This window comes from Lipotes vexillifer, unplaced genomic scaffold, assembly GCF_000442215.2.
Source record: "Lipotes vexillifer unplaced genomic scaffold, Lipotes_vexillifer_v1.1 scaffold189, whole genome shotgun sequence".
In the NCBI taxonomy this organism is placed as follows: Eukaryota; Metazoa; Chordata; class Mammalia; order Artiodactyla; family Lipotidae; genus Lipotes; species Lipotes vexillifer.
Window position 1 is genome coordinate 3792581 of NW_006785816.1, and position 12179 is coordinate 3804759.

General features: G+C 33.6%; 1 protein-coding gene across 2 annotated transcripts in view; it reads right to left on the reverse strand.

The window, feature by feature from the left end:
• Positions 1–4313: 4313 nt before the first annotated feature.
• Positions 4314–12179, reverse strand: part of KIFAP3 (kinesin associated protein 3) — a 162509-nt gene continuing 154643 nt past the window's right edge. The window contains exon 20 of one of the 2 annotated variants that reach the window (XM_007458132.1): positions 4314–4781. In XM_007458132.1, coding sequence (XP_007458194.1) covers positions 4673–4781 — 109 coding nt within the window. In that variant the 3' untranslated portion in view covers positions 4314–4672. The remainder of the gene's footprint in view (positions 4782–12179) is intronic. The other variant, XM_007458133.1, reaches the window with a different exon arrangement.

Below are 12179 nucleotides of genomic sequence, written 5' to 3' on the forward strand. Positions count from 1 at the left end.
TACATCCATATGTGTGTGTGTGTTTCCTGTCTTCAGATTTGGTGCTCTTCCTCACTGCTGTGATCTGAATGTTTGTGCCCCTGCACAACTCATATGTTGAAACCTAACCCTCGAGGTGGGTTGATATTAGGAAATGGAGTTGTTGGAAGGTGCTCAAGTCATAAGGGTGGAGCCCTCATGAATGGGATTAGTGCTGTTATAAAAGAGGCTCCAAAGAGATCCCTTATCCTCTTTTGTCATGTGAAGACACAGAAGGTGTCATCTATGAAACAGAAAGTGGGTCCTTACTAGCCACCACACCAAATTTGCCAACACCATGATCTTGGACTTCCTGTGAGAAAGAAATGCTTGTTGATTATAACCCATACAGTCTGTGGTATTGTTTTAGTGGTTTAAACAGACTAAGACACTCATTTTGAAGATATATTCATCTTTTGTTATTTTAGAAAATTATTTCTTCAAGTATTGCCTCATCCCTTTATTCTCTTCTTCTAGAACTTTCCACCTATATTTGATGTCCCATAATTGCTTATATCCCTATATCTTTATAACTCATACATTCTGGCTACCTTTTCAAAAATCTAACTTTATTATCTTACTCAACTGTGTCTAATTTAACTCTCCCATTGAACTTGAAATATCAATATATTTCTAGTTTCCCATTTGTCTTTTATTTATTGACCATGTTTAACATCCCCTCTTTCTTTAAATATTTTAAACACATTTAAACATATTCTCTGTATGAAAATTCCAATATGTGCTGGGGGAAGGTGCCTCATTTTGTTTGTTGTCTCTGCTTTCTCTCTCATTGTGGCTTCTTTCCTCATGTGCTTTGTAATCTTTCCATGTGAGCTCATGTTCAGTTGATCTCCATCTGTGAGAATCCTGTGAAACCTGGGTTGAAGGTATATTTCTCTGGAGATTTGTGTTTGTTTCTGCCAGGTGCTCCAGGGTTTCCAATACTATACAGATAGTATAAGTTTGAACTCCACGTTCAAAGATGTTCAAACATGTTTGAATTTTCAGGGGAGATTTCTCTTTACAAAAGGTTCAGACCATATAGGCCATTTTGTTTTCCTGAGATTTTTCTCATTTAAAATACCCATCTCCTTCACAAAACAAAAAACTAAAATAAACAAACAAAAAAACCCCAAAACAAACAAAACAGAAAAAAGAAGAAAGAAATTGATCAAGTATGGTATTTTTGAGTTCTAAATCTCACTGAAACCACCTTATGGATCAGACTCCACTATCTTCTGCCACTTAATGTCAAAAGTCTAAGGGCAGTCAATTTCTCTGAAGGTATCTTGTCTTTCTTTTCAGGATTCTTATGGAAATTTTAATTCATTTTTATCAAGAACTTCTCTATTTCAAAATAGATGTCAGTATCCATTTTAAAAAATGGTTCACATATTGCAGGGATAAAAATCCTTTTTAGCTCAGTAATATTTTCTTCTATTATCTTTGGTTGTTATTCCTGTACCTTAAAAAAAAAAAAAACTCTTTACTCGGAAAACCAACCAGCCAAATATTGGTGCTCTGATTTTTATCTTCTATATTATTTTTTATATATTATTTAATCTATGTTATTTTCTTCTGCCTTCTCAGAGAGCTTATCAAATTTTCTTTATCACTGATTTTTCTCAGTGTTATTAATTCTATTCTTTAATGCCTCTCTATTTCATGCAAGTCTTTATCCCAAATAGTCGGGAGGTTCTGCTATACTCCATAGAGAACATATATTGAAGCTTAATGTTATCCCTTCAATCTAGTAGACTGTCAGGTACCTGGCTAGAATATGTATGTGGGATTTCAGATATCTGAGGAGACACCATATTTTCCAAATTCTCATTCAACTAGCAACAAAGACACAAAAGGACAAACTCACCTCACTGAAAACATTGATGTATCCTCAATGATAGAATTTGGGAAGATTTGCCAATAACCAGGACAAATTGGCTAGATTTGGAAAAAACCCTCCAGGTACCACTTGGCAGAAAGTAGGAAGATCAATTTATATTTCTCTCTTTTTCTCTGTTTCATGACTTAAAATATGCAAGGTCTTTAAAATCCTGAAGATCAGGCAGCTAATAAAAAATCTTGTAACAAGAAACAAAGACTTAAAAATAGGCCTTCAATTGGGTTGAAGAAAAAGCATTCTCTTTTCTCTGAGACCTTCTGACAATTTGGCTTAGTCTTTGAATCCTAAAGATTCTTGGCATATTTCTGGTGGCATAGAGTAAGCCCTGCAACATAACACCAAGTGAGAGCCTAGTGACTGTAAGCTCTGATCGTAGCTACAACTAGTAATAGTAGCAAGTTATTTTGTGTGATGTACCTCATCTACCATTTCTGAGGCCTCTGTAAAGTCATGACAGGATATATGGCTTCAGTTCTATTGTGCTGTGCAGAATTAAGCAATAGGTGTGTCACACATATGGAAGGGGCTAGGAAAGGGTGGAGCAGTGTCCTCTTCCCCAAGTCCTGAGTGAATGTAGTGGTGGCTCTCCCAAGAAGAGGGCAGCTGTGATCTCATGAAGATGAACAACCTAGATGAAGCAGTGTAGGGACAAGGGGAGGAAACAGAACATGAGGAACCTATTCTTGGCCCCATGTGAGAAAGCGCCTTAGGGAACTCTCAGACAGGGCAGAAAACTCTTGAGAAGAAATAATTTCCAGCTATAAACTATGGCTTGAGGCCATGGCAATTTAGTTCTTAAAGTAAACATGACTTTAATTTGTAGACAAAATCTGGTAAGTCCAGGATATCTGACTTACATATAAATAGTATTTCTAAAAGTGCCCGAGGCCAAAACCTTTTGTTCTCTGAAGTATGTAAGAATTTTAGATATTCTTCCTTATTCCTTTAGTAAAATTTTCCTTCATAAATAATGCAAAGGTAGATCAGTCCATGCTTGAGTGGAAAGATCACAATTTCTAATTCTGTGAAGTCCTAAAATAATGAAAAAAATATACAGGGAGAATGCGTATGTGCATGTAAACCCTGGAGACCAGCCCTGGAAATGTTATGAATTGTTGTGGATGTTCTTCCTAAATCAGTTTATAATGGTATGAGGGAAGTTAAGTTATAGAATGTTTGCTTTATCTTTCTAATAATGTCACTTCTTATTTGTATTTATACTTTGTACATATGGCAAGTAATAAGGCACGATACTTACTAATTGAGGTTACTGGATTGGAAGCATGAAGACAGGTTATGTCACAGACTAAATACATAAGCTTGGGGAAGTCATTTAATTTCTCCTGGCATGGTTTTTCCAACTGAAAGAGTTTGATAGGGTTGTTTCTAAGGCCCTTTCCAGCTTTAATATTCTGTAGTTAAAATAGAAACCAAGACAAATAAATACATGTTTTCAGAAAGATCAATTGGGTTGTGAGTTCAAAGACACAGATCATATCTTAGATTCACTTATTCCCTAAGGAGCATGATATACTTCCTTATACAACGCAGGTAGTTAATATCTGTTGACTATATTTTAAATCTCTATGTGATTGGTTTCCCAAATAAATAGATGGACTGAATTATTTCAAAGGTCCTTTCCAGCTCTACTATTCTATGCTTAAAATATAAATGAAGCCCAATAACTAGTATAGTAGACCAATGAGATTTTAAATTCTTGTCTTTGATCTATGTATTTACTTCAAAGCCTCAAATAATTTCTTCCACAGCAGGTGCTCAAGGAAATATCTGTAGATTGTAATTATTTAATTTGCTCTGTTTTTCAAGTAAATATTTCCATACTATAACATGCATGAGTTATTTTCACAACTCATTATGTCTTTCCATTTCTTACTACCTAAATCTTGTAAAAACAAGTGAACAAATGGGAAACGGGTATCTAAGTGAGCAAAATATTTTGTTCCTTAGTTTTTTTCAGTGAGACATAATTAGCTTTTCCATATTTTAGACTTCATGAATAATAAAATTTAAAAACCCAATGCCAATCTAGTTTCATGTATACTAATAGATGTCCTAGGTTTTCTGTATTAAAATCAGAAAGACAAAATTAATTTGAATTAATTGCTGAAGAAACTCTACTCACATATAACATAATTATGGCATATGTTCCACTGTTAATCAAAAAATCATAGTTAACTTTGGGAAGCAACTTTTCAGGTACATGGCATGAAATAAAAAAGGTGATACTCTTTTCATAAATTTTAAAGGTAGCACATATTACGTGAAATACTTAAGAGTTTATAAGGGGAAAAAAAGGACAGGAAAAAAAATTATATGCACTCTACATAAGCATGTAACTCCTAATAAAACACATTAAATAGAAACACATGACTTTTGCTAATTCATTTGTACTTTATGCTTCTTTTTAATAGAAATTAAATTAGTCAATTAATGTACATAATGTAGTGTTTGTTTTCCAGTCTAGTTGCTTTTCAGCATTCACTTTTGAGTCTCATGGTAAATATTATTCAGCATCAGGATGTGGTTTGATGAGTGAACAGTGTCAAGCATCAACTGTACTTAACACAGGATGGAAGGGGTCGAAGTTAACCTGCAGCTAACAGTATGGAAAAGTAAAAAGAAACACAGACCCGCAATAGTATCAACATGCATTATTAGGCCAAGATTCAAAGTTAACCCAACCCACACAGATCTCTTCTAAGCTGAGAGCACAAATGGAGAGGGATGACTTTATCGAGATCCATAGCCATAGTAGTAAGGTTCATCAGGGCGGAATCCATAAGCTGTGGCAGGGCGTCCAAGAATGCCAATCGATTGGCCAAAGCCATCCATTCCAAGGCTAAAAAGAGAAAAAAGGAATAATCTATTATATTTTTCATTCCAATGCAGGTCAAAGAAGAGGCCTGGAACTTTATACCTCCAAAATTCTCTTCCTAGCAGCAAAAGTGACTTATGTGGCTGGCTATCATTAACATTTTTCTTCTTTAAATTACCGTAGTCATAAAAATGTGTTTAATAAATATTTAATTCTAATAACTTCTGTTAAAAATGTTGAAAACCTCTGTCATCAGGTACCATTCAAGACAAAGACAAAGAGAGATCAGAAACGTTTTAATGAATTACATTCATACATGGCGTTTATGCCAGAATGTGAAAATATTTTACATGTTAGCAACTATCAGTAATACATTGCTAGGGAATGATAAAATTAAAACTGTAGTAAAGTGAGTTTTGTTATTTATAATAAGATCTCTATTTCACAGGACTAATCCACTATTAGTAAGGACATGCAATTGAGTTTTAGCAGTAATCTCTCACTTGGAGCCAAATCATACCATAAGCCTATGACTAAAAGAAGACAAAGAATTTTACAAAATTTGAAAGTTAGCCAGATTTGATATGCAAATTCTTCTGACTCCTCAATGCAAAAAAATTACTAAATAGATGTTTTGAGTTACAGCAAGCAAATTATAAATTTTGGATTATAAATTTATAATTATAAATTTATAAATTATAAATTTATTCTATGGAAATAATAGAAGCCCAAAGATAACCTTCAGAGTTAAAAAGGTGGATTGAAACACGGATAAACTGATATTACTTTAAAAATTCTTCTTTCATCTATTAATACATTTAGAAGAAAAAGTACTTTTAAAGAGTCAGAGAATTATTAAACACTTAGAGAAATGACAAGATATTATTTTGCCAGGCAAATATGTCAGCTATAACATGCTCATGCATAGCGCATGCAGTGAATGCTAGTGAGCTTATTTCCAATCAAAAGAAATTATTTATAATCCAGAAATGTAAGCTTTGAAAAAATAAATATATTTAAATGATTTAAGATTATTCCAGATAATGCTAGATGGAAAGATACTTTTCCCTTTATCAGCAAAATCTCAATATGATTAAAAAATATATTCATACAGGCACTGATTTCTTCTCACAACTCAAAGTGAGATTAAGTTAAAACGCTTTAGAAGTAACGATTAAAATAAGGTTTTAAATAATCTGTGTGCGTGCGTGTGTGTGTGTGTGTGTGTGTGTGTGTGCTGGAATAGGATTAAATACTAAAAGTAAAGGGCATATAATTCATGTGAATCTACCTCTTAGGGGAATGGAATTTCTGAAATATAAGGTTTAGGTTAGCATTTGTAGTGAACGATCCTGGACAAATCAAACTTTTGGGTTCCTTCTATATCAAAAACTGTGTCTGTAATTTCTGAAAGTTGTTTGAAATTTTTAAGTCTGAATTTTATTTTGAAATGGCAAAATACAAGTATGCCTTTCCTACTTTGGTCCCATGGAAAGAAAGATTAAATTTTCTGATGAAGGGAAATATTACTCTAGAGGTAGCTTTAAAGATGTTTTAGAAATTAATGGAGCCCACGACTAAGACACACCTGTATCAGTTTAAAACTAGAGGAAAAGTTGGCCATTGAAAAATTTTCTGTTGAAGCACTAAGGCTAACAAATACTCATGTATCTAAACAACTCTCAGTTATATAAAGGATGACTGTATAGCTTGTGGATTTCACCTCCTTCCTTTTTCAGCTTTCTACTTATTACCTGCCTTCAGCCACTCTTTACATATTTTATCATCTCTTCTGAGGCTGAATAGCAGCAGACTTCAGTAAAACTCAAGTTAATTTTGTCTTTGTTTATTAACCTAGGGGCTGTGGTGAGATCTCTTTTAAGAACTTGGAAACAAGAGGCATATGGTTGATCAGTGAAGAAATATGCGAAGGTACCTTCAAAACAGAACATCTCACAGAAGAACAATATGACTGTAATTCTATCTAAAAGAAGATGATGGTACTGAGAAGGGAGTCTGTCAGCCATGTTGGCACAGAACAAGGAGCTCCTCAGAGGCAATGCTGTAGTGGAACCAACACAAGCAATCCCTTGGGGTGACCTATAACACCATCAGGAATATATGACCTTTTTGGCAGGCTTGTCCTCATTGAGGAAGGGGCATTAACAAAGGTTCTGAGTCTAAAGTTATTACACATTCAAACTGCAAAACTTTTTAATTTCTATGACCAATAAACAAATTTCTGATTACTGTTTTCTCATATGGCTTGCCAACACGGTAAAGAATAAACTTAAGACATATCTGATCTGCCTGCTGGTTATACTTTCATTGTAAATTGACAAATGGATATTGTTTTTTTTAAAATATGTTAGTCACAATTTTTGGTAAGAATATGCATCCCCAAATCAGTGAAAGTAAGACCAAATCTTGAACACTGTCGAGTTTGAGTTTTCTGAGCCTGCAGGTTTACTGCAATAAACTTCTATTTATGCACTCAATAGTTAACCCAGAGACTTCTGTATTACAATGTAAAAACCAAATTTTTGTGAACTTCCACAAATATCATATGGAGAAATTTTTCAAATAGGAGAATTTGAGACCAACTCTTAAAATGAGCTTTTCTGGAATTATCCATCATGTATCATAGATCAAATCGCTGTTTAAAGAATATGTGAAACATTATGACCAGTGTGGGTGGTACTCTGGTGGTACTCTAAGTTGCATATCCTTTTGTATCATGAAAGATCAACCATATCCCTACCATTAATATCTTTTAAATAAAATTCACTCTGATACAGAATAGTTTGATTCTTTAGTCTCTCATTTGGTTCTAATATAGTGAGGAAATTGGACTTTTCAGGATGTTAAAACCTGGAGATAGATATTCTTCAGGGACATGTGAACTGTTACTCTACTTTCTCCCTTGGGATAAGGATGTAGCCTTGTTAATGCTGAATCTGGTTCAAACTTGGAGAGCCTAATGTAAGTTTTCCCAACAGAAGCAGATGGATTATATAAATTCTTCTGGAAGGGGACAGAAACGTGAAGATAAAAGGAAGTATCACAGCAAAAAATTGTCCTTTCCTGATCCGCTAAGACTAGACTTAGAGTACACAGTATTAAAGCCACTTGCATGCCCTCAACAGGGACCCTCAGAACCAACAGAAACTAAGTTGTGATATGCTGTACCTGCTCGTGCCCTGTGTGACCATCCCGCTTTAGAGAAGAGTTTGTATATTTGGCTATTTATATTGGAATTTAATCCAACACTGCATGTGTGTCTCCATACATACATATTCTCTTCCTGGTACTCCTAAACTATATAAAAAAGCTGTGTGTCCCTTTCGAGTAGAATATGCCACTACTAGACCACTTTTTCTTTACAAGACTAATTATGTAATGTCATTTAACCTTTATCCTCAATGTCTAGATATATTTTGGATCTTTAAATTAGAAAAATACCAAAATGCAATACTGCTTCTTGAAAATATATAATTCTAGTCTAAAGAAAATGGTTACTGTTTGTTATGAGAAGACAACTAGGAAAGGTAAGGCCCCCAAATCCATCTGCCATTAAGTTTTATGTCCTAAGAACAATGATTTTGGGGTACTAGAAAAAAATGACAAATTCTTTATAAGTAAAAAATATATATTTAAAATTCAACAACAAATATAAAACCACACCTAGGTTTTATTTTTAAACAAACATTTAGAAATCTAATTAGCATTCAGCAAGCAGAAGAGTAAATTTTCTGTAATATTTACAAGGCTTCAAACAAATTTTCAACATCATTCATTAGAATTCTAAACTTGAGATGATTCAGAGAAGGGTGAAAAAAAGAAATCCAGACATGACAAGTGATGCTTCACATGCAGCATATTACAAAGGGAATGGCAGCCAGTAAGGAATCCTAGGCACTCCGAGGCTCTGATTAAACTTCTGTGTCAGAATTGACATTCCTGTAGAAAGGAAAGAAAATCACCTACCTCTGGCTGTTTGTGAGGCTTAATTAGTGCATATTTGTAAAGCCCTTTGAAATCCTTGGGTGAAAAGTGCTGCATAAGTGAAAAGTATTATCATTATTTTATTAAAGTTAGATAAAAGCAATACAAGTCTTTTTCTTCTTTGAAATTTCTAGGTCAGCAAAATGAATGCAAAGCACATAATGAATATATTAGTGGATAACACAGGAAAAAAAAAAAAAAGGATACATTCAAGCCAAGTTCTCTTTTCATAGTCTCATAGAATCTTTGACTTGGAAACATTTTTAGAAATACTCTAGTGTACCCTTTCATTCACAACATCCTTGACAGGGTCTATACAGCTCTTGTCATAACACCTCCATAACTCTACATTGTCAAGGCAGTTCATTCCTTCTACAGACTTACCAAACTATGAGAAAGTTCTTCATTAACACCCATCTGAAATCTGGTTCTATGAGTCCTAGAATTACCTTCTCAAACCATACAAGAAGGCTAATTATTCCTTAATATGACTATTTCACAACTCTCATTTAATTAATCCTCATGACATGGTCTCTAAAATCATTTGTTTTCTAAAGTATTTCAATTTTTTCAGTATTAATCTTAAAATAAAGAAGCTGAAAACAATGTGGTACTTATGATATGGTCTGAAACCAGTACAGAAGATAAAAACGAGATCCCATTTCTGACTCTCTGCTAATGTAGGCCAAAACTGTGTTGATCCTGAACAAAATTTTTAAGGAGTCATTATCACAAAATGGCTTACATTGACTGTATATGTGTGTGTATAGTTGTGTGTGTATATACATACAGACACACATGAAATTTATAACTTACAACTACCATGTTGAATTTCATCTTTTTAGCTTGGGTCTTTCTTTGGGGATTCTATTCTCCCTACGACAAAATCCTTTATGACAATATACTTACAAGTAGGGAACAATGACACTTATTAACTACCTATCTTTGTGATCCATAATACTGAAGGCTGGAATTCTTTGGGGATTGTTAAGTGAAAGGACTTAACATTTTTTGGAGGATACAGCTCCAGGACATTATAACACTGCATGAAATAATTTAGTAACCGTCTCCTAGAACAGTTCATTCTTTTTATTAATTACTCCAATATACTGATCATAGAACCAAAATCAGTATGTTTATCTTCCTTTCCAACTAGGTTAAAAATTTATCATCAGAGTAATTTCAGCTTAAGTATGATTTGTCATGGGAAATTTAGGTCTACGTAATAGTGATCTTTTGTACATCCATCCACCCATCCATTCAAATAGTACATGACTTTCTATAATGTGTTAAGTATAGTGTTGGCAGTCAATGTCAAAAAAAAGATGTGTTGCTTGGAAGGCGATAATAAACAAGACATGGTCCCTGACCATGGATTGGAGGCAACTAATATGGAACAAAATTCTGATAATAATGTGTTGTGTTACCCTAGTACATTTATAAATTACTACAGAGTAGAATAGGACCAAATAACATAATGTGAGAGTATATTAGAGATATGTACAAATTGTTACAGAAGAATCTCAAGGACTAGAAAGCCTTTATAGAAAATACTTTGATTTTAATGTATCTGTCACTTCCTGACATTATATTTTATTTTATGTCTTCATTTCCTATTAGATTGTAAGCACCATGAATGGTAAGGACTATCTTATTCATTGCTATATCACTAGCATCTAGTATTGTATCTGACATGGCGTGGGATTTCAGAAAGTGTTTGATTGCATGAATGGATGAATCTTAAAGGACAAGTAGGATTTCACAAGTGGAGAGAGAGAGAGAGAATTCCTGATGGTGTGGCAGCCTGAGCAAGAGAAAGGGCAAATGATTTGTTATGGTCAAAGTCTTAGGTTTGCAATGTAAGCAGTAGCAGAAGATAAAGCTAGAAAGGGAGGTTAGGACTAGATTTTAAAAGCTCTTCATATGCCATACTAAGAACCACATACTTTTGTAGAGCTGTCACTGTTTTTAAGAAGGGGACCAAGAGCAACTTACTTCTGTGTTTCAAAAAGATAATTGGGGAACAAGGGGTTGAGAGGCAAAAGCATGGGGAACATTTAAGAATATTATGGCTGTCCATATGGGAAGTAATGCGAGTCTGTAGAGGCACCGGCAGAACTAACAATGATCAAATATGCTACATTTCATGACAAAAAATGGTATCTTTTCTCTTTTGAAATGGATTTTTAAGTTATACATTTACTCTTTGGGAACTGAGAATGAAGAGAAAGAACTTCAAAACTGGCCAAAAATTTGAGGTTATAGTTAAATGGAATGAAACAACTTTTGCCCCTTTAATATGGGGATATGCTTCATCAAATAAATAAGAGGCTGTAGTATTCCATGTAGATGAAATCAAACTGTAGAAGTAGTTTGTCCCTGTACTGAACAGGAAGAGATGGGCTATTCTAGCAGAAGAGAGCTTTTTTTGTCTTGAAATTCATATATAGCAACAAGAGAAGTCTGGATTGAATGACATAATGCCTATAAAATTATACCTAACATTTGTATAGCAACGTATTACTAAATCAAGATCTAAATGTTTGCAATTTAGAGACCAACCGCTAGATGGAGAGCTTGTTTTATCACCGAGTATCGTACTTTTACAAAGTTTTAAAGCAAGCTTTATCAAATTTAAACTTCTCAGCATATTTAACATTGATAGAATGTGGTCTCCATTGCTTTTTCATAAAATCGATGTCTTTATATTTGTGAAACAATTTACAGTTAAATAGGAATCACTATCATTCATATGCAAAAAAGTTTTGTGAATATGGAGGCCTATAAAAATGAGAGAAGATGCTGATTGTCTTGGACACTGAAAAATGTAATGAACTTGCATGTTAAAGTACTACTATTATAAGAAAACTTCTAAAATTTTCATTGAACCTGTCAATAACATCTTGTTTCTATAAATTTAAATGTAATAATATATATTTTAGGTTGCTCAAAAGTGTTACTGATTGCTTTTGACTTGAGCCTTTGTATTATAGAGAAAATGAGCAGAGTGAAGCAGTCTTTTAATGAGTTTCACCAATATGTATCAAGTTTAGCTGTCATTTTCCATTTAGTTTTCTTTTACTCTTAATCTTTTATATGCATGGTTATCAATTTTAAAGAATCATATTTTTAGTGAAATCAAATTAAGTAATATTTTCTTCAAAATTATACATGATAGGAGTAGTGTGAGGTTGTATTTAACGTACTCATCTGGAACTTATTAAAAATTTTTTTTTGAAAAAGACATCTGTCAGTTCTAAGGGGAAAATACCATCTTGGGGACAAATCCTTTCAATTTAGTTACTATACTGAGATGTTTCAGATAAAAACTAATTTGTACTAATGATGGAGGAAGCATGTGTAAAACAGTCACTGATTTATTCCAAATGGAAAGAAATTCCATTTCACTGACGCTCT